The 22,722-nt window shown below is 35.6% G+C and overlaps 1 protein-coding gene across 13 annotated transcripts in view; it reads left to right on the forward strand.

Moving 5' to 3' along the window:
• Positions 1-22,722, forward strand: part of Znf638 (zinc finger protein 638) — a 71,577-nt gene that overhangs the window by 27,177 nt on the left and 21,678 nt on the right. For 3 of the 13 annotated variants that reach the window (XM_021188629.1, XM_029535547.1, XM_029535543.1), the window contains exons 5-16: positions 1,516-1,829; positions 3,272-3,546; positions 5,246-5,392; positions 6,824-6,946; positions 12,603-12,661; positions 12,852-12,904; positions 14,180-14,230; positions 16,146-16,214; positions 16,950-17,033; positions 17,600-17,668; positions 19,259-19,296; positions 21,253-21,384. In XM_021188629.1, the coding sequence (XP_021044288.1) occupies positions 1,516-1,829; positions 3,272-3,546; positions 5,246-5,392; positions 6,824-6,946; positions 12,603-12,661; positions 12,852-12,904; positions 14,180-14,230; positions 16,146-16,214; positions 16,950-17,033; positions 17,600-17,668; positions 19,259-19,296; positions 21,253-21,384 (1,414 nt within the window). Of the gene's footprint in view, positions 1-1,512; positions 1,830-3,271; positions 3,547-5,245; positions 5,393-6,823; positions 6,947-12,602; positions 12,662-12,851; positions 12,905-14,179; positions 14,231-16,145; positions 16,215-16,949; positions 17,034-17,599; positions 17,669-19,258; positions 19,297-21,252; positions 21,385-22,722 lie in introns of all 13 variants that reach the window. The other 10 variants (XM_029535542.1, XM_029535541.1, XM_029535546.1 and 7 more) reach the window with 6 other exon arrangements.

Here is a 22,722-nt window from a genome sequence, read left to right on the forward strand (position 1 = left end):
GAGATAGGGTTTCTCTGTATAGCCCTGGCTGTCCTGGAACTCACTCTGTAGACCAGGCTGGCCTTGAACTCAGAAATCTGTCTGCCTCTGCCTCCCATGTGCTACGATTAAAGGTTGTGCGCCACCACTGCCAGGCCAGAAGGTAATATTATTAATAGTACTAATTATTACATCATTTTTTTCCATTTAAAAGTAAACAGTAAATTTTTTAAAAGTTATTTTTTGGAATTGTTCTGTTTTTATTGTGTTTTGTTTTGTTTTGTTTTGTAAACAGAATCTGGCTTGCCTGGAACTCTGTATATAGAACAGGCTAGTCTTGAACTCAGAGACTAGTCCATCCATCTACTTCTGCCTCACAAATGTGGGATTAAAGACATACACTACTACACTCCACTATTGTGTTTATTTTTAAACATTTGGAAAAATCCTAAAATTGATAGTTACTCTAGCTTAAATGCGCTTTCTTCTATGGGTTTTACTTTCTTTTAGTCTTAATATTTTGTTGTGATCCTATTACCATTTTGTGTTTGTGGGAGCTCAATTATAAACACCTCAAATGCTCATAGTTGTCTTATTTAGTTCTGAGATCCTTTAGGGTCTATATACATATGTTCAGAAGTCGGTGAAATATGTTTGGATGGCATAGTCTCTCAGGGAAAATTTGTTGAAAAACAGTTTATATAAATCCTAATTTATTTATATAACTTAAAATAGTTGCAAAATAACTGATTCAGAGAAAAATCTAAGAAGGTTAAAATACTCTATTGTAAATTGGAAAGGAAAAGGTTCTAAGCAAACTGAAGGTTCTTTCCACTGTTTGGATTGCTTTTTCTTTGCTCATAACAGTGGATACATTTTCATTCATTCATTCATCCATCCACTCATTAATTCTGTATGTGTGTGTGTTTGTTCGTGTATGATGTATATATACATGCCCATGTGCCATGGTCCTTGTGGATGTCAGAGGACAACTTGCCAGAGTTGGTTTTCTCTTGCAGCCTTAAGTGGTCTGATGATCAAACTCAGGTTATCAGGTTTATTTGCAAGCACCTGTATACACCTAGCTGTTTTGCCAGCCCAGTAGATTGTTTTAAATAAACTACCATTGAGCCAGACGTGGTGGCTAACACCAACTGATACTGAGGATTGTTACAAGTTCAGAGTTAGCCTGGACTACATAGTGAGAGCTTTTCTCTGAAACAAAAGCCAGTAGGATGAAAGGTCTGGAGACGTTGCCCAATGGTTAAGAGTCCTTAAGTGCTCTTTTATAGGGGGCACAAGTTCAGTTCCTAGCATCTACATGGGGTGGCTTACAGCAATGTATAATTCCAGCTCTGAAGTATCTGACTCCTCCATGGGAACCTGGATACACACTCAGGTTTGCACGTGCTTACAGTGGTATAAACACTCAAAAATAATAAAAATAAGTGTTTGTTTAAAAACTAATTTCTGTCATTTCATATAATTTAAATCTACATTAATTGCTGAGTCTTGTTTCTGTTTTCTACTCAGTAGAAATGAGAGCAATAGGAAAGAAAATGAAACTCCCAGAAGACGCTCTCATTCCCCGAGCCCCAGACATTCTAGGAGATCAAGCTCAGGTCACAGAATCCGTCGCTCTCGAAGTCCAGTTCGTTATATCTATAGACCAAGGAGTCGAAGTCCAAGAATTTGCCACCGATTCATTTCTAAGTATAGATCCAGATCCAGATCTAGATCCAGATCCAGGTCCCGTTCTCCATATCGTAGTCGAAATCTCGTTAGAAGAAGTCCGAAGTCCTATCGGTCAGTTAGCCCAGAAAGGACATCAAGAAGATCCATGAGATCAGGTATACCAATAATCATAATGCCATCATTTTGTTTGAGTTTTGGAAATGAGATATTGTATTTTTATTGAACTTGCTGTATGAGATTAGAATCACACTTGAGAGTCTGTTATTCTTGTAACTGGCTAGATATATGGAACGACTGAAGATAAGCTGGATGGCACACACCTATAATTCCAGCAAATTGGGAGGCTGAGGTAGAGGATTGAGAGTTCAAGGTTATTCTCTGCTACATAAAATAAATTTGAGGCCAACTTCATATTTTGAATAATTATCTCCTAATTATTTAATAATGGTTTAGTGACTTCTAAAAGTAGCTCATATACTTTTAAAATACATATACATACATAGCCTATAATGAAGGAAATCATTGTTTATATTAAGGTGGTGCCTTACATATGTCTTTAACTGTATTCAGTATATTTAAAGAAATTGAATGGAAATGGAAATAACTAAAATGTGTAAGCTGAGTATTGTCCAAGACCCTAAGTTCCTAATAGGGGTCTACGGGTCTTTTCCTTTTCCCAAACCAAGTATCTGTTCAGGTTGATTTTCCTTATATTTTGACCCAAAAGTGTACATATAGCACACATAATGGATTGGATACAGGGCAGGGGTTAACTTTCAAGCTTAGTGTTAACATATTTGGGAAAATGTGGAATGATACTAATCATCTCATTCTTTTGCCAGTAGGTAATTTTCATAAAAATATTAATATGGAAGTATATTATTAAATGACTTAGCAGTTTTAAAATTCTATTTTAACTTCTGATGTATTAAATAAAATACATATAAAAAAATAAGCTCTGGGATCCTGAGATTGTTAAGAGACCCTGTAGCTAAAATTTTGAGGACTGTTGACAAAAGGAAAGATGAACAAAGGAACTACTGCGTATAAAGTTGGAACATAAGAGGTTGTAGACTGAGAACTGTGTTCATATGTGCCTGCTTGTATGCTTACATGCAGTATGTGAGCTGCCTACTAAGCCTGAGAATGGCTCTGTAATCTTTTTTTTTTTTTTTTTTTTTTTAAAGTTTTGTGAGCCACCATGTGGTTGCTGGGATTTGAACTCTGCACCTTTGGAAGAGCAGTTGGGTGCTCTTACCCGCTGAGCCATCTCACCAGCCCCTGTAATCTTACTTATGTTACTCTTAGTGTTTTGAAATGGTCTTTTCATTTTTTTTTTTTTTTTTAAATTTTTCTAGATAGTATGGTTTTGTGAACATTGTCTTGTAAACTAGTCTCTCATCAAATAAATATGTGCTTAATAAAATAAATATGTTCTTGAATAAATAATGAATATACTCGGGAATAAAATCAACCCCCACCCACCCACCCCAAAAAAACCCTAGTAGATATTAGTGCTGTGTTGTCATTAAAATGCTACATGCCATTTAGTTCTTTTTAATTTGTACATATGAATATATATATTTTTTCTAATCAGATAGGAAAAAGGCATTAGAAGATGGAGGACAACGTTCTGTGCATGGGACAGAAGTTACTAAACAGAAACATACTGAAACAGTTGATAAAGGACTCTCACCAGCACAAAAGCCAAAACTTGCCAGTGGAACAAAGCCATCAGCGAAATCTGTAAGCTCTGTAAAGAGTGACTCACATTTAGGTGGGCATTCTGCTCACAAATCTAAAAATCTTGAAGATGACACTTTACCAGAAGGTAAACAGGTGTCTGGTAAAAGTGCTTTGGCCCTGCGGAAGGTCAGTAATTCTTTTGTGGATTAGTTCAAGTGTACCTGCATCTGTTACTATGACAAATAGAAAATAAAATTGGGTCTTTGGAGTCACATTTTCTGTAAATTCAAATCAGTATTTGTTAAATTACTGGGATGTGAGACAGATTTTTCTTATGAATAACAAAAGCCTATTAATTTACTATTGTAGATTAGGAATGCCAGATGGTTAATGTTTGATGTGATCAAAAATGTTGTAGTCAGGGTAGTTCATATTCCTGTAGTGTAGTTAGGCAGGCTAAGGCAGGGGCCTTCTTACAAACACTATCTCAGAACAAAAGCTTATGCTGGGATATATTGATGAAGCCTTTGGTTAGCTTCAGGAGCTGTGTGGACCAGTATTAGTGACTTAATTTTTATCAGCTAGAGTTGTAAGAATTGATCATTTTTTGTCTATGCTTGTATTTTGATTATAACCTACTTATTACTATACTGGCATACTCTTACACTTTGTTGAATTACTGTTAAATAACATCTAAACTGTCATTTGTGTAATTCTAATAGACCTAATATTTTATAATATGTGCTTTTGAAATTGTCTAATACACTGAAGACTTTCGACAATTATATTCTGTGTTCCAAAAGGGAATATTTTGGCTAACCTTAAAACAATATGAAGATTATTAGGAATATTGAGTATAGGGAAAATCTTAAATTAATTTGATAAGATTTTGTTTCAGGACTTTTTTTTAATTATTCATTTGTTTGTTTATTTATTTATTTATTCTGTGTGAGTACACTGTAGCTGTCAGAGACTGCAGAAGAGGGCGTCAGATCTCGTTACAGGTGGTTGTGAGCCACCATGTGGTTGCTGGGATTTGAACTCAGGGCCTTTGAAGGAGCAGTCAGTGCTCTTACCTGCTGAGCCATCTTGCCAGCCTGTTTCAGGACTTTAGTTGATGGAATTTTCAAAAGGTTTTCTTTTTTTAGTCTATTTTTGGTAAACTTGCTATTAGGTATAGCCAGATTCCTTCCTATTGTTGTTTTGTTTTGAGACAAGGTCTCTCTGTTACATATCTCTTGACTGTCCTGGAACTCACTATATAGATCAGGCTGTCCTGGAATTCACAAGAAATCTACCTGCGTCTGCCTCCTGGAGGCTGAAATTCACCTTTCTGAGCTTTGATCTTCCTCAGAAAGAACTCTAGCTTCTGTCCTCTAACTCATATCTATCTGTTCTACCACACTGGCCCAGTCTTGTGGTAGTGCAGGCAAGCAGCATGCCTTGCACTTCTTTTTTTCTTTTCTTTTCTTTTTTGGTTTTTCGAGACAGGGTTTCTCTGTGTAGCCCTGGCTGTCCTGCAACTCACTAGGTAGACCAGGCTGGCCTTGAACTCAGAAATCTGCCTGTCTCTGCCTCCCTAGTGCTGGGATTAAAGGCGTGCGCCACCACCGCCCGGCCCCGCAGTTCTTTTTAAAGATAGTATCTTGCTATAATGCACAGGTTGGTCTTAAACTTTGATAATCCTCTTTGCTCATTCTCCTAAATGTCGGGGGGATTAGCAGTGTGTGCCTGGCATGTATGAGACCTTAAATGTTCTATTACCATCCCTTGAGTTAAGAGATCTATAAAAGTATTGAGTAGTAGAAATTATATGTGGAGTTATGATTACTGTACCTTATGGCTTATGTTCTTTCTTTTTAATTTTCTTTCATTCCAAAATCAGCCACGGAAAGATCAGTCTTTGAGTTCCAACTCAATTCTTCTTGTATCTGAACTTCCAGAGGATGGCTTTACTGAAGAAGATATTAGAAAAGCATTTCAGCCATTTGGAAAAATTAGTGATGTCCTCCTTGTTCCTTGTAGAAATGAGGTGAGTCATTGAGTCAGCTGTGAAAATCCTTGCAGACTTGTTTCTTTTGTGGGGATACTGTTGGTATCCTAGCTGTTTGTGATATCTATGTCATGCTTAACTATTCCATAGTATTTGTATGGACAGGAAGAGCACCCAGGAATGAACAAGGTTCCAGAGAATTGACATATTTATAGAATCAAGTGCCAGATAATAAATATTTAAGGTTTCCTAGGCTGGTCATAGGGGCACAGTTATTTTGCCATTGTCGTATAGAAATAGGTATGGATATATAAATGAGAAAGCATTGCTGTGTTTCTAAGAATAGTAAAAGTAAAAGTGAAAATTTGAAAATAAATGATTTCCTTTGTACGTTTATATTCTTTACATGTATGTTATATTCATGATAAAGTTTGTGAATTATGGACTAACCTTAGACTAAGCATAATAGACTATTGTCAGTTGAGGCAAAGGGAAGACATGGTAGTTTGCTTAAAGCGAGAGGCTTTAAACATTTTGAAGTTGGGATTTAGCTCATGATAGATTGCTTGCTAGGCTCTGGGTTTGGTCCTAAGCTCAAAAAAAAAAAAAAAAATTACACATGTATATCAGGTTTATGTGCCACCTATGCTCATGCATGCAATTTTAATTAAATACAGTGGGTCACAAAACAAAACAAAAAAAAGACATAACAGTATAAGAGAGAGGCTTGCTCAGAAGATGAAGGGATTCTGTGAAGAGAGGGGATAAGAAAAGAACCTGGTGATTATTTTAGATGTAATACTTGTAGATCAAAACCGAGTCTAGTTTCACTAGATAAAACTTTTACCAACCCCAAATATATCTTACAGGGTTTTATGGAAACTAAAAGTCTATAATTTATTCTACATTTCTTTAATTAATCTTTCTGTATATGGGTGTATTGTCTACATGTAGTCTGTAGACCACATACCTGCCTGGTGCTGCAGCAACCATAAGTATTGAACCCAGATCCTCTGAAAAAGTACCCAATGCTTTTTAACTATTGAACCATCTCTCCAGTTCCTTTCCTCATTTCTTATCACTTAAAAGTATTATTTGATCAATATGGATAAATGTTCAGTAGAAATAAGTAGCATTTGTTTGGTTCCAAACTTCAGTGAAACTGTTTTTTAAAAAACTTGTATGGGAAGCATCCTAAAGATCATAATATAGGTTAGCAAAACGAAAAGACAAAAGCACCAGTTCTTGAGATAACTTTATAACTTTATGTTCCACAGAGAGACAATAAGTCCATTTAAAATGCAGAACCATAAGCCTAGTGAGGTGGCACATGAGAGGTAGGGACAGGACAGTCTTGACTACATAACAATTCAAGACCAGTGTGGATGAGACTGTCTCAAAAAGAATGAATATAAACAAAATGGATCTTTTAAACCCAAATTTTTCATTCACACACAAATTTTATTTTAGGCTTACTTGGAAATGGAGTTTAGAAAAGCAGTTACTTCAATCATGAAGTACATTGAAACAATGCCTCTTGTGATAAAAGGGAAAAGTGTGAAAGTATGTGTTCCAGGAAAGAAAAAGCCACAGGTAAATTGAATTTAGATGTTTTTTTGTTACTTTAACTTTTTAAATGTATGGAATACATGTAGAAAAATACATAAATCTTAGTCCAAAAGATTAAAGCCTTTTTATCTGTTTGCATATGTACGGCCACAACTAGTATAATGTTAAGTGATGAACAACACACTGACAGTATAGTACCAGAGTAACAGACCTTAATTTATGAAACCATAATTATGATTACAAATTTTGAACTTTATATCCACGTGTTCACTAGAGTCTTTTGTTTCTTTAGACATACCATTATTTGAGTTTAGTTTTTCTAGACTATTTCCTATGTTGTAAATGTCCATATATAATATCTATAGAACTATTTAGAAATTTCCAGTAAGTTTTTCTTTGTTTTTGTTTTGTTTTGTTTGATAATTTACCTTTTTTATTGCTATAGAATACCTTTTTTAGAGATTCATTAATTCCTCAAACACTAGTAATTTAATCTTAAAAATAATTGAGATTTTCCTCCTTCTTTTGTGACCTTTGTGTTGAGTGATTGTCTTGACAGTTCCTTATAGAAAGATCCTTGAGTTATTACTTTTTTTCATTTCCAAAGGCAAGACTTTAGTTAACTCTTTATGACTTTTATTGGCCACACTTTTGTACTTATTCTTGTGTACACCAGAACAGTTGTTCAGTGAAGGATATAGGTGCATTACCTATAGAATAGCTGCAGTCATTTACACCCTTGTGATTCATGAGACCTGGAACACTTGTAGACATCTTCTTAATTTCTTCAGTTTAAAAATCTAGTATGTAAATATGCTGTATTATTTTAAAAATAATAATTATTAGTTATCTATGTTAAAACTCCCTTTCTTGTATTTTCTATTGGTATATTTGTTGATTGAGGGGAATCACTATATAGCCCAGACTGACCTCAAATTCCTATCCCTCTGCTTTAGCTTCCATATACTGGAAATGAGCCAGTATGATGGCTCAGTGAAGTAAGGCACTTGCCACTGACCATGATGACCTAACCCATATAGTAAAAGGAGAGAAACAGCCAACTTGGAGAGGTTGTCCTGTGAATGCCACACTTGTATTGTAGAACAGGCATAAACAGAGAAGACAGACAATAAATAAAATAAATGTAAAAAGTATTTTTCATTTCCATATGCTTGAATGTGTTTACATTTTCTTCTATGGATTTTGTTTTCCTCACTTGTCATTCTTTATAAGATCATATCTATTCCAGTGTCAAAAATAAAGTTTGGTTTTTGTTTTTGTTTTTTTTTTTTTGTTTTTTTGCTGTTAAAACATACATATATATTTAACATATGTTATGATGTGTATACACACACGCACACACGTGCGCACACACTCACACACCCTATATAATGTATAATCTGGTGGAGGTCAGTATTTCCAAAACAGGTAGGGACCTAAACCCAAAACTGTGCCTAACCTCTGCTTTCTCAACAGTTTGAAAGCTGCCTGTGTACAAACTACTTTACATGCATAGATCTGTCTGAGATTATTCTGTTGCATAGTTATTGAATGGTATTACTATTTAGTTTTAAACTGCTATACCCATAATTCCTTGTCTTGTTGGTAGAGTTCTTTTTCTTTTTTTTTTTATTTCAATTGATGTGAATAAATCTATTTTGAGTGTGTTTGTATATATAAGTATATACATGCCTGAAGGTAAAAGACAATTTGTGGGATTTTGTGGATCTTGAGGCTCAAACTCAGGTTTCAGGGTTGGCAGTGAGTTAGTCTTTGTAACCAATGAGTCTTTCATAAAGCCCCATTTTTGTTTAATCTTGAAGTATTTCGAGTCTCTAGTAATTCTGAGATTTGACTTGCTTATATTAATGATTTTACAGCGTTACATCTATTCAGAAATACAATTTATCATTCCATTTATTTACATTTTGTGTTCTTTATCAGTTTTTTGTGTATGTTTCAATAGAATTTATCACTTATTTGTGGGTTGCTCTACATATGTATGTGCACCATGTCTATACCTGGTGCACTTGGAAGCTCAAAGAGGTTATCAGATCCTCTGGAACTGGAGTTAGAAGCAGTTGTGAGCTGCCATGTGGGTGTTGGCATCAAACATATCTTCTAGAAGAGCAGTCAGTGCTCTTAACCTCTGAACCCCAAATTTTATTTTGTAAATTTAAATTTTAATTATTGTTTTGTGTGTCTGATATACATAGAGATACAGGCACATGTGTACTGTGGTGTACATATGGTGGTCAGCGAACAATTGGTTCTGTTTTTTCTCCTTAGAACCTGGACATCAAATTAGTCAGGTTTGCTCAACAAGTACTTTTACCTACTAAACCATCTTGTTGGCCCAAAGTAGTTGGTTTATGCACTATACACTCTCTCTTTTTTTTTTTTTTTTAAAGATTTATTTATTTATTTTATGTCTTTGAGTATACTGAAGCTGTAGAAATAGTTGTGAGCTTTCATGTGATTTTTGGGAATTGAATTTTTTAGGACCTCTGCTCTCTCTGGTGAACCTCGCTCGCTCAGGTTGTCCCCACTTGTTCTGCCCCAAAGGTTTATTTATTGTTATACATAACTAAATTATACCTGACTTCAGATGCACCAGAAGAGAGTGTCAGATCTCATTATGGGTGGTTGTGAGTCACCATGTGGTTGTTGGAACTTGAACTCAGGACCTTCATAAGAACAGTCAGTGCCACTGAGCTATCTTGCCAGCCCTGTAATATACACTCTAAAGTGTCCATTATCTGTACCCTTCATTTTGAATATCATTTTCTGTAGTTTCACTTACTGGGTCAGCTTTCATATCAAAGTACTCAATGGAAAATTCTGAAATAGATTGTATTAGTTAGGGTTTTACTGCTGTGAACAGACACCATGACCAAGGCAAGTCTTATAAAAACAACATTTAATTGGGGCTGGCTTACAGGTTCAGAGGTTCAGTTCATTATCATCAAGGCAGGAGCATGGCAGTATCCAGGAAGGCATGGTGCAGGAGGAGCTGAGAGTTCCAAGTCTTCATCCAAAGGCTGCTACTGGAAGACTGACTTCCAGGCAACTGGGGTGAGAGCCTTAAGCCCACACCCACAGTGACACACCCATTCCAACCAGGCCACACCTCCGGATGGTGCCACTCCCTGGTCCAAGAATATACAAACCATTACATAGATATTCCATATGTTTTAGATTGAATAGCATGAAGAAGTCCACAATTCTCTGGCTTTATCCTGCTAAGACGTCAAGAACCCTTCTGTCTAGCATATGCATGATGTGTATACTGCCCGCCCTTCAGTTATTCAGTAATGGTCTCTGTTTTCTTTTTTTTTTTTTTTTTTTTTTTAATTTATTTATAATTTTTTAAGATTTATTTATTTATTATATGTAAGTACACTGCAGCTGTCTTTAGACATACCAGAAGAGGGCATCAGATGTTATTACAGATGGTTGTGAACCACCATGTGGTTGCTGGGATTTGAACTCAGGACCTTCGGGAGAGCAGTCAGTGCTCTTAACTGCTGAGCCATTTCTCCAGCCCTAGTCTCTGTTTTCTATTGACTGTTGAAAACTCTTGTTTTCTTTCTTTCTTTCTTTCTTTCTTTCTTTCTTTCTTTCTTTCTTTCTTTCTTTCTTTCTTTCTTTTTTTTTAGATTACTATATAGTTACACGCTTTCTCCCTTCCCTTTCTTCCCTTCAAACCCTCCCATATACCCTTGCTCTCTCAAATTCATAGCCAGTTTTTTCTTTCATTGTAGTCACATGCATATATGTATATACATATATATTCCTAAAAATACCCCGTTCAGTCTGTATAGTTGTCTTAGTTAGGGTTTCTCTTCCTGCACATACATCATGACCAAGAAGCAAGTTGGGGAGGAAAGGGTTTATTCAGCTTACACTTTCACATTGCTGTTTACCACCAAAGGAGGCCAGGACTGGAACTCACACAGGGTAGGAACCTGGAGGTAGGAGCTGATGCAGAGGCCATGGAGGGATGCTGCTTACTGGATTGCTTCCCCTGGCTTGCTCAGTTTGCTTTTTTATAGAACCCAGGACTATCAGCCCAGGGATGGCACCACCCACAATTGACCCTCCCACTCTTCATCACTAATTGAGAAAATGCCTTACAGCCAGATCTCATGGAGGCATTTCCTCAAAGGAAGCTCTTTTCTTTGTGATAACTCCAGCTTGTGTCAAGTTGACACACAAAACCATCCAGTACAATATTACTTGAACATATGTTTCAGGTATTGGTATTGGACAACCAATTGGTGTACTCTTCTTAGCGAAGACTATTTCTTCTACTCTCAGCATTCCTTAGTTGCCTATAGTTCCTTGTGTAGGGTTCCCTGTGAGCACTCGTCCCAAGCCTCCACTTGAGCATGTCTGCTAGTGTAATGTTGGTGAGACTTTATGGGTGTAGCTTCTGACTGTACTAGACAACATAATCTTACAGCAAGTTCCCTGTTCTTCTGACTCTTACAGTTTTTCCTTCCACTTCCATTTCTGGTATGTTCTCTAGTTCTTAGTTTAAGGAGTGATTTGATAGATTTCTCCATTTGGATTTGGCTCCATTTTGATTGGTTTTGTTCTGGTTTTCTATAATGGTCTTGCTGCAAAAAGAAGTTTCCTTGATAAGGGATTGAGGGATATCCTTATCTACAGGTAGAAGGGCAGATGATTAGATTGGTGTTAGGGATTATGCTGGTGAAGTAAAGTGGCCTTCACTAACAGAATAGTTGGTTAGTTTTCCAGTACTAGGCATTAGGCATGGTTTCTATTCTGTTGAATGTGTCTTATGTTTAGTTAGAGAACTGTTAATTACTGCCAAGATACTTATGTACTACTCACCATTAGGGTTATTGTGCCAGGCTGTTTATTGTTGTGGTTCATGGGCATTATACCTCCATAGAACTGTTGGAACCTTCTCTCCTTTGGAACCTTGCATGGCACCCTTTGGTACCTCTGCTTCCTGCCTCCTGTCCTTGCCTTCTATGAGTGCTAGAATTAAAGGCATGCACCACCCTTCTAAAAGCCCATTTTGCTTTTTATTCAAGTAATTCTTACTTTGCTCAGTATGGTCTTAGGGTGTAAAGAAACCATGAGATACTTCTTTGAAGTGAATAGGACAGGGTGATGTTTTGAGAAACCATACCATATAACTGTAATCACAGTATATTATGTTCTTTTACTTTCATTAATGTCTTATTGTACCTAATTTAAACATTCAGCTGTTATGGGTATGTATGTGTAGGGAAAAATATATACCTCTGGTTTCATACTTTGGACAGTTTCATTCATCTACTAGAGATCTTTGAGGGCATACCACACATATAGGTGGAACTACTGGACTGATGTTTCCTTAAGTATGATGAAAAGTTTTAAGAGTACAGGTGGCAAACTTAATCTCATCTTATGCTGTTGAAAGAATGTGGGTATATGGAAAAGGAGGACAGAATCAGAGGCCCATGCCCATCTGAAGCTGTTATAGTGACTAAAACATGATCACAAATTAAAGGAAATATAAATAGAAAAGGGTAAGCATTTATACTTCAGAATATGAAGATTTTGAATGTTTTCATTGTTGAACTCTGCATATTTCTAGATTGTCTAAACTGACTTTTTTAGTTGGAGAAAGCTAATTTTTTCTGTAAATATATTTTCTTCTAAGAACAAAGAAATGAAGAAGAAACCTTCAGATATTAAGAAATCATCTGCATCTGCTTTAAAGTAGGTGAATTCATATTTTCATATGAAAAATTAATATGTCCATGTTAGATTTAATTTTTTAAGACTATATGTTTAAATAACCACAATTATCAAATTATACCTGAATTTAAATATTCATGAACACTTTAGTTTTAGACATATATACAACTTTTAACTAGTTTTTAGTGTTTTCTAATTTTCTTTTAAATAGAAAAGAGACAGATGCTTCAAAGATCATGGAAACTGTCCCTTCAACCTCTTCTGGTAAGTTGTAATCTTTGTGTGGAGGTCAGTGGACATCCTCAGATGTCAGTCCTTGCTTTTCACTTGTTTGAGACAGAATCTTTTATTGTTCACTGCGTGTTTCAGAGTAGCTAACCCTTGAGCTTCTGAGGATTCTTCTGTGTATTTCTACCAGTTTGCCTTAGGCATGCTGGGATTACAGATTAGTGCTGCTATATTTATCTTTACATGAACCCTGGGATCGGAACTCTGATCCTTATGATTGTAAAGGCAAACACTTTATCCACTAAGCTAACTCCCTAGACTGTAACTTTAAAACTCATTCAGATGAATGTATTTTGTCAGTTTACTAGAAACTTCTTGCAAAATGGTGTTAGGAAGATATTTACTGAGCCTTGAATAGTGGTATCCCAAACACTGTTCATTTTACTGTTGTTGGGTTGTTTTTTTTTTTTTGTTGTTGTTGTTGTTGGTTTTGTTTTCGTTGAGACAGGATCTTTCTACATAGCCTTGGCTACTCAACAACTCACTTTGTAAACCAGGTTGACCTTAAGCCACAGAGATCCTCCTGCCTCTGCTTCCCTGGTGCTGAGATTAAAGGTGTGTGCCACGATACTTGGCTTACAGGAGACGTAATTAAAGAAGGAGTGAATCACAGAGTCCTACTCAGAGGGAAAGGGGGTGTCTTTTGCTACCAGGGTAGGCTGATGACTCAGTAATCCTTTGCTAATGTGGAAATAGAGGCCACTCAGCTTTCAATTAGTATTAATAAAATGATTTGTATGGCCTTTCTGAGGGAAGTTTAATATTATTCAATTTTACTACATGAAAGAAGGAAGAAAAATTGCGATATTTTCCTTTTATGCATGTGTGAATACATACACATGTGCATGTTTGTGGACTCTGGACAAGCTCAGTTTTGTTCTCAGGAATACTGTCCTCCTTGGAGACAGTGTCACTTGTTCTCCTTGAGCTCACCAGTTAGCCTAGTCCCCAAGCCGGGATTATAAGTGTGTACTGCCTGACAGTTTTTATATAATTTTTTGGGAATCTAACTCAAATCGTTATGTTTACATGTGCAAGTAAAATTAACTAACAGCACTCCCCCGCCCAAAAAAAACCCACTAAAGTGTGCATTTTGACTTGGTCAGGTCCATATCTAAGAAATTTTTAAAGTAATAACTCCCAGGACAGAAGGGATTGGAGGTTGCATTGCTCTTTGAAAACTAGCTCTTTCCTAAATCTGAATGTTATCTGTAATGTGTTATAGAAATATATTTTTCTTCATTATTTTAGCCAAATCTGGACAAATAAAGTCATCTACGGTCAAGGTGAACAAATCTGCAGGTATGTTGGTTTTATATTCCCCATTTGTTTATTTTAATGCTGGGGATTGAATGCACAACTTTGTGTGTTCTAGGCAGGTGCCTCGACTATTGAACTATACTACATGTCCTGTTGGTTTAGTTTTATTAGGATTTTAGTTACTAAATTGCTGAAGAATTACATAGGCATGTATTCATGAGATAAAGTATGTATTAAATATATATATTAATACTTGAGAATTATAGTCATTTGGTTGTCAGAATGAGATTTAATACAGAGTGCTCTAATATTCTCAAAGATAAATAACTGGAGAAACATTTCTGGGAATGAATATCATATTTTTTTCCTTCCTCTTTCATTCATGACTTATGTTTATTTTATATAGTTATTCAGATAATGCACATACAATTTTTATAAGCTATAGTTCTTTTTGTTGTTGTTTTTTTGTTTGAAACTGAATCCCATGTATCCCAAATGGGTTCTGAACTGGCCATTTAGTCAAGGTTATTTTTAAATCCTGATCTTTCTGCTTTAACCTCCTGAGTGCTAGAATTACAGGTGTGTACCACCATGCCTGGCTTACTGTAGTGGGTTTTTAAGTAACAATTGCAGTTTCTTTCACTTTACCCGGGTGTATTCCACTGTTCTCCTTTCTTTCCTATTTCTGCTAAATACGGGTTATATTAGCGATATTCAGGATAAAGAGTAGTGTATTAAATTGTGTTCTTTGTGTTAAAAAGGGAACTGCCATTGTAACTGGCAGATTTGGCATTTTCTTGTAGTCTAAGGCAGTCTTCTGAGATAGTCATAAAGTTTTAGGAAACTTTTTGAAATTTCATTTATTTAACAAACAATTTTATTTAAAGTTTATGGTAGTCACAAATGGAGATCACTAGGCTGGGAACTAAAGGTGCTAGCCATCCATTAATTGCTGGGGATAAATGCTAGGTAGGCATTATTTTCTTAAATTTCTAGTGTCCTCATCTAAGTGGTAAAGTGACTTGTCCATGATAATAACAGGTATACATAAGGAAATCTCTTAACTGACTTACTGAGGTTCAGTTTATTCAGAATAGCAAACTTGTAAATTGCTAATAATTGACTAGTTAAGTGCCAAACTCTTAGGGTTGGTGCATACTTAATCAATTATGGACAGGGATGCATTCTACACTCCAAAACATACAGTAAATATCTGATATTGAAAAAGTCCAAATATGTATATGCTTCAGTATTAACTAATATATTTTTATATGTACATATGTTCATATATGTCTATTTACATATAAATATGTAAATACATATTTTATATTTGCATATATTCATATATGTATATATATATATATGTGCATATACACTTGTAATTAAGAATTTGAGACAGGGTTTTACTGTGTATCCCTAAGTAGCTTGGAACTCCTAAGTAGACCAGCGTGGCCTCCAACTCAAGAGATCAGCACGTCTCTGGCCTGTTGAGTATTGGGATTAAAGGGGTGTGCCACACCTGGCTATGAGTTTTAATTTGTAAATTGGGCACAGTAAAAAATAACAGTTATATGGACAGTCTTTTTGTGACCTTCATATGTTTTTAAATGCATTTCATGAGCTGTGATCTAGAGAATCATACATTGAGAGCCTTTGTATAATTGCTTTTGGAACCAGTGAACACAGGAGAGTGCGTTGTGTCCTCACCCATTGTATTTTAGCTTTTTAGTTTGTTCATGCTTTCAGAGAGATATTTAACTTAAATCATACTTTTTAGTAACCAATACCCCTCTTCTAAAGAAATTATCATAGCTAGATGTCCCAAAATATGGTACCATTTTATATTTTGAATAAAATATTGTTATTCTTATATTGTTTTTTTAATGAGGTTCTTTGGAGATTGATACTAGTTTTGTATCAAGTAAAAACAGTTTTGACTATAGCTTTTGTGATTTAGGGAAATCAGCGGGTTCTGTAAAATCTGTGGTTACGGTAGCTGCGAAAGGTAAAGCTTCTATCAAAACAGGTAAGACAACTGAGGGAGAGAGGCTTATTAAATTTTATGAATTTAAAGAATACATTATTGAAAGCAAGTTTAGAATTCATACAGTAATTTCTAGTATCTGATAACACTGAAAAATTTAGTAGAGTCTTCAGTATTTAAAATTTACAATATAGAATTTTTATTTGTTGGTACTATATTCTATGTCTTCTGTACCAATATATATTATGGTTATACACTATATATGCAAGTATATAACTATATGGTCTGACAGTAATATGTTGATAGGTTTCTCTGTCATTGTCCCCTTTAAATGGTTCAATCTTCCCTCTTTTGCTCTTGTTGTAACTGTTATTTCACATTCCCTTCCACGGACTTAAACAGTTCATTTGATGCTTGTTACTTTAAAACAGATTACTTTCCCAGATAGAGAAAACACTTTTTAACATAAATGTTGTACATTTACATTAGCATGGTCCTATTAATAGTATCAAGAACTTTGCTGACATTTCAAAATATATACTTTTAATTCTATATTTCACATGAGAATTAAACTTGGGACCAATTTAAGACCCGGGGGGCGGGGAATGTTTCAACTTAAATTTGCTTTTAATATTACTTAAAAAATTTAAACATAAATATGTAATAAATTGCTTTTCAGATAAGGTCGAGCTATTTATTTCTGATATATTAATATGAAATATGCAAAATGAGTAGGCTCTTAATCTTAGAGTAATGGTGTAATTCTACTTTTAAAAGCAAAATCTGGAAAGAAGTCTCTAGAAGCTAAAAAGTCTGGGAATATCAAAAACAAAGACTCCAATAAGCCCGTGACTGTACCAGGTAACCATGTGCTATCACTCAGTGGTTATTTTTTTTGGATTCTCTTGGTTTATATTCAAAATATATTTTGAAATTTTTCTTTAAAATTCCTAAAGAAAGGCCTGGGAGATGGCTCAGTTATTAAAATGTTGAGTATGCAAGGTTTTCAAACCTGTATTTGGCTCCCAGCAACCCACATAAAAGCCAGGCATAGCACACACCTGTAATCCCAGTGCTGGAGTGGGGTGGGGACAGACAACACAGGCCAATCCTGGAGGTCATTAGCCATCCAGCTTCACTGAATATCCCTTTCTAGGATACTATCTCAAAAAACTAAGGTTTGAGAGCAATGGAGGTAGACATTGGGTGTTGACCTTTGACTTTCATATGTATGACACACATGTGAAACACATGTTTGCACACACAGAACCACACAGCCCCAAAGGGATTATTTTATTTTTCAAAGAGGTTTTATTAGCATGAGAGAACCTGAAGTGATTAAATTACTAGCTTAGATTCCAGTTCAGATTTATTAGTTTAATTGTATTAGTGTTTTCTTGAAAATTAAAGTATTCTGTTTTGTGCAGCAAGCTCTGAAATCAAGGCTAGTTCAGAAGACAAAGCCACTGGAAAGAGTGCTGAAGAAGGTACTTCAGGTAGGCTATTAGAAATTTTATTTTGTACTTTATATTTAAAATTGAAAGAAAGTACTTTTAAGAAAAGAGATACACGCGTATGTTTGTATATATGTTGATTTTTCTAGTACTGGGGTAAAATCCTAAATCAAATTAAATATATTAGGATTCAGTTTAAGCTCTTGTCACTGTATCATTATGAAGATTTACTCTCCATTAGGAATATCCAAGATGTATTGTAGCTAGTGCTACCTTGTGGGTTCTTCTTTCTTCCACCCTTCTCCACTCTTTTTTTCACCCTTTCAACCCCTAATACTAGATAAGAGAGAAAAACATATAGAAAGAAAAGGAAAGATCCCTGAATAAAGTCAGGTCGGAAAGGCATTCAAGTTGTCCTTAGACTACTTCCTGGTAACTTAGGGGTGTCAAGTTTCTTTAGGTAAGTTTGATCTTCTCATCTTTGCTGTCAGGATATTCAGTTTCTTCATTTCTTTTTTGAGCATGACAGCTTAACAAACCTCAAACAACTACCAGCCACCAATCCACCCTGCCTGTTGGCACCCACCCTAGCATTTATATACCATCTAAAAAGTCCCCAGAATTTTAAACATCATACAGTAGCAGAAATTAACTACAGCTGGCAAAATCCTGTCCCTGCTATAGCATGAGGCAAATCAGAGTCAGCTGCTGTGGACAGTCTGAAGCAGCCCCATATCCCACAGCTGGGATTAAAATGAAAACATATTCTTACAGTGTTTCTCTGTGTGTTTGTGGGTGTACTGTGTTTAAAGAAACCAAAATTCCAAAGTTGTCACTACAATGTATTTAAAAGCTGGTGTCATGGGAAATCAAGGCTCTCTAAACTCAACTGAGCCAAAGCTTATATGAACTCAGATGGAAGCAGAAAGCACATGGCTGCATCATTGTCCTCTGAGCATACATTGTGATCTTCAGTTTCTTGTTTTTATGGGATTTCTTCTCTTCTTCTTCTCTTCCTTCTTTCCTCCCTCCCTCCCTCTGACAGGGTTTCTCTGTGTAGCCCTGGCTGTCCTGAAACTCACTCTGTACACCAGGCTGGCCTCTAACTCAGAAATCCGCCCGCCTCTGTCTTCCCAGTGCTGGAATTAAAGCTGTGCACCACCACTGCCCGGCCTTTATGGACTTCTGAGTGTGTGAATTAATAGACTATTTCTTGTGTCTTTTCTTGTATTCTTTTTGTTCTCCTTGCCTTGTCCAAATTTGGATGTAATATTTTTATCTTACTATATTTTATTTTGTTAACATTTTGTTGTTATCTCTTAGAAGCTTGTTGTTTTCTAATGAGTGACAGAAAGGGGGTGAATCTGGATGTGGAGAGGATGTGGGGAGCAGCTGGAAGGGGTAGGGGTAGGGGAAACTAATCAGGATACATTGTATGAGAAAAGAAAAAATTTTCAATAAAAGAGGGCAAATTTGGTGTTCCTTTTATACTTCCATCCAACTGTTTCTTAGCCATTTGTCAATTATATATATATCCAGATAACTTACTTACTTTATTATGGAATAAAGAAGAACCTTGAAGATTGCACGAATTTTTAAAAATTGTGTTTTCATTGTTTTTTTGTAATTAAGGTACTTTGGAAGCCACAGAAAAGGAACCAGTGAGCAAGGTCAGTTTTTGTATTTTATTTACATAGAAATCTTTGAGCAACTGTATTCACTTTTTGGTATGGCAAAAATTCTTAGTCATTTTCAACTCTTTAGATATGGAGTTGGTTTAAAAGCTTTGAATAAATGTGTTAGTTTATGAAGATTACTCTCCTACAAGAGCATGTTAAGGCCAAATTGGCTCAGAATAGATAACAACTTTCTGGAACTGAAAAAATTAGAACCTGTACGCATTGGAAATTTGTTTTGTTTTGTTTCATTAGGTGATTTTTGTTTGAGACGGGCTTTCTTTGTATCCCAGACTGAATTTGAACATGCTGTATTGCAAGGACTGACCTTGAACTTTCATTTCCTGCTTCAACTTTTTTTTTAGTTTGGATATTACTAGGGTCTGTTACCACACCCAGTTTATTCATTGATAGTGATAAAACCCAAGGTTTTGTACATGCTTTTGCAAGTACTTCACTAACTGAGCTAGTTTCTAATAATCCTTTTTGAAATTTCATTTTTTTCCTAGCCTTAAAATATGATATGTTAATATTTTGAATACCAAGGCTTATTGTTTGTATTGTTTTTTTTTCTTTTTTGAGGGAAACCAGTAACTCTTCTTATTTTTTTGAAGGACATAAATTTCATTTTATTTTCTTATGTTCTAAGAGTATGTTAAAAATTCATCTAGATTTTATTGGTTAGAATTTGAGGTTGATCATATGCAGTACCCAAATTCATTTCTTTTAATAATCCACTGAGTAAGAAATCAGTGAATAGTATGTCTTGCTTTAAGAAAAGTATTTTTAAGCACTTGTGTAATGGGGTCAGTGTAGTACAGCATTTCCATAAAGCTGTTTAGAAGGAGCCATGTATAAATAAGCATGAGAGGCCAGTTGTTAAGCATTTGTTTACTTCTGACTCTTTGCATGTCTTCTTCATCTTCCTTCCTTCCTTCCTTCCTTCTTTCTCTCTCTCTCTTTTTTCTTTCTTTTCTTCTCTTTGTCTCTTCTTTCTTTCTCTTCTTTTCTTTTCTTTTCTTTTCTTTTCTTTTCTTTTCTTTTCTTTTCTTTTCTTTTCTTTTCTTTTCTCTCTCTCTGTCTCTCTCGCTTTCTTCTTTCTTTTCCACCCCGTACAGTCAAAATATGCCAAGTTTACCATAGAGGCTCTGGAATTTTCCCAGTATCTACAAAAGGGAAAGCTAGCATAATGAGAAAACCAAATTAGAGAATATGTAGATCTGGAATAAAGTAAACCAGAAAAGTACTTACTTGTTGGTGTAAAGATCTTAAAGGGAATAAGTGAACTTAAAGACGCAGCCTAAGAGAGCTTGTGGTTCAGGAAGATGAGAAGTCACTGGCGTGGATGTTAGATCTGCATATGGCATATAAGGCATGGCATACATGACGGAAGGAGCTGTAGTCAGAGATAGGAGGGTCTGACCTTATGTTTGAAAACAGTAAGCCTAGAGGAGGCTGATGACCTGAACTTGATGAGAGATGGTATGACTGTAGTTACTCTATGTAGTTGAAAATTGTAAATTTGCAAATTCTATTCCTGTGACTGAGACACTATGACCAAATCAACTTACCAAAGAAAGTATTTAACTGAGGGCTTGCTTACAGTTTCAGAGGGTTAGTCTGTTTTCATCAGGGTTGGGAAGGATAGCAGTTGGCAGGCATGCACCCTTCCCCCACCCCCTCCATCACCACCACCACAGCAGGAAGCAGAGAGAGTGGGACTGGAACTGGAGTTAACCTTCCTACAGGGTCACACCTCCTAATCCTTCTGAAACATTTCTAACTGGAGATCAAACATTTAAATGTATAAACCTTATGGGGGCCTCTCTCATTCAAACCACCACAAAAGGCATTTAATTTTAGATCCCATCAATTTCCTGATTTATTTGGCATTTCCTGTAGTAGTTAATGCAAAGTAAATATCAATCACTTTCTTAATTTGTTTTGTAGGACTCGGAGGAAACGAGCGTAGTATTTATTTCTAATTTGCCTAACAAAGGATATTCTACAGAAGAAATTTACAACTTAGCAAAACCATTTGGTGCTTTGAAGGATATTTTGGTTTTATCATCTCATAAAAAGGTAAGAATTTATGGTAACTTTATATTATAAGGACATTTTGATAACATTAAAATTTTAAAAAATGCTAAAGATTATAGGGAGCATCTCTAAATTAATCTGTTTTTTTTAAGCTAGTGAGTTTTTAAAAAAAAAACCTTTTTTATATGTTATTTTGTTTTGAAACAGTTTTACTTGGGCTGGCTTTAACTCATGATCCCTTTATCCCAGCCTGGCTTTATAATCAGTCAGTCTCAGTCCCCCTCTCTCCCTCCACTCTTCTCTCCTATCTCTGTCAGGGTTGGATATGGGGTGTTGATAACTAAACTTAGGGTCACATACATGCTTTACTGCTGAGCTGTATCCCTAGCCTAACTATAGGATTTTTAAAATGAAAAACACACTATTCCAGCATTGTCTTAATTAAGTATAAATTGGTTTTGGTTTGCTTGTTTGTGTTGCTTTTTGTTTTTACGATTTATTTATTTGGGAAGCTCGGGTGATGATTTAGCAATTAAGTGTACTAGCTGTTCTTCCAGAGGACCCAGGTTTGATACCTAGCATCTATAAGACAGCTCACTACAGCCTATAACTATAGTCCTAGTAGATTGATCCCATGCCCTCTTCTGATCTCCAAGGGCATGTGTGTTGCACAGCCAAACACGCATGCAAGACACACACACACAAACACGCACACACACACACCATACACACAGAAGGGCTATTTTTATTTTATGTGCGTATGGTTTATTGACAATATGAGTCTAGAAACTCTAATGCCTATTAAATATCAGTGTTAGGACAATGAAAAGATTAAAAAATATTAATAAAGGTCTGGAAAGTCAGCTCAGTTTTAAGATTACTTGGCTGTTCTTACAAAAGAAGGACTTAGATTCAGTTCTTAACTTTCACTTGGCAACCCAGAACTACCTGTCTACTTCTAAAAGATCCAATATCCTCTCTAAAGGATATGGTTTCTTGTATTCATGTGATGCACATAAACTCATACAAGTACACATACGTACACATAGATAAAATAAAACTATGGTTTTAAAAACAGCTCAGCAAAATTTCTTGTTAATAAACAACTGTGTGAAGTGCTGTAATAACCTTATAGGAGGGGAGATTTCTGGAAAGAATGTAAAACTAAAAGTATTACTCTTTGGGCGGTGGAAGTCTTAGGACCAGCTAAGTTGGCAGCCACTCAATTTTTAAGAGTAGTGGGATACATGGATCAGGACCATCAGCTAGTGTGCTTATAGAACAATGGAGAATACAGGTGAGTTATGTGCAGTTTTAAATTAAGTACAATGGTTACATAGCTCTAAGTAGACTACTGTACACACTTTAAGGTGAAGCATG

Source organism: Mus pahari, chromosome 2 (genome assembly GCF_900095145.1).
Source record: "Mus pahari chromosome 2, PAHARI_EIJ_v1.1, whole genome shotgun sequence".
Taxonomy (NCBI): domain Eukaryota; kingdom Metazoa; phylum Chordata; class Mammalia; order Rodentia; family Muridae; genus Mus; species Mus pahari.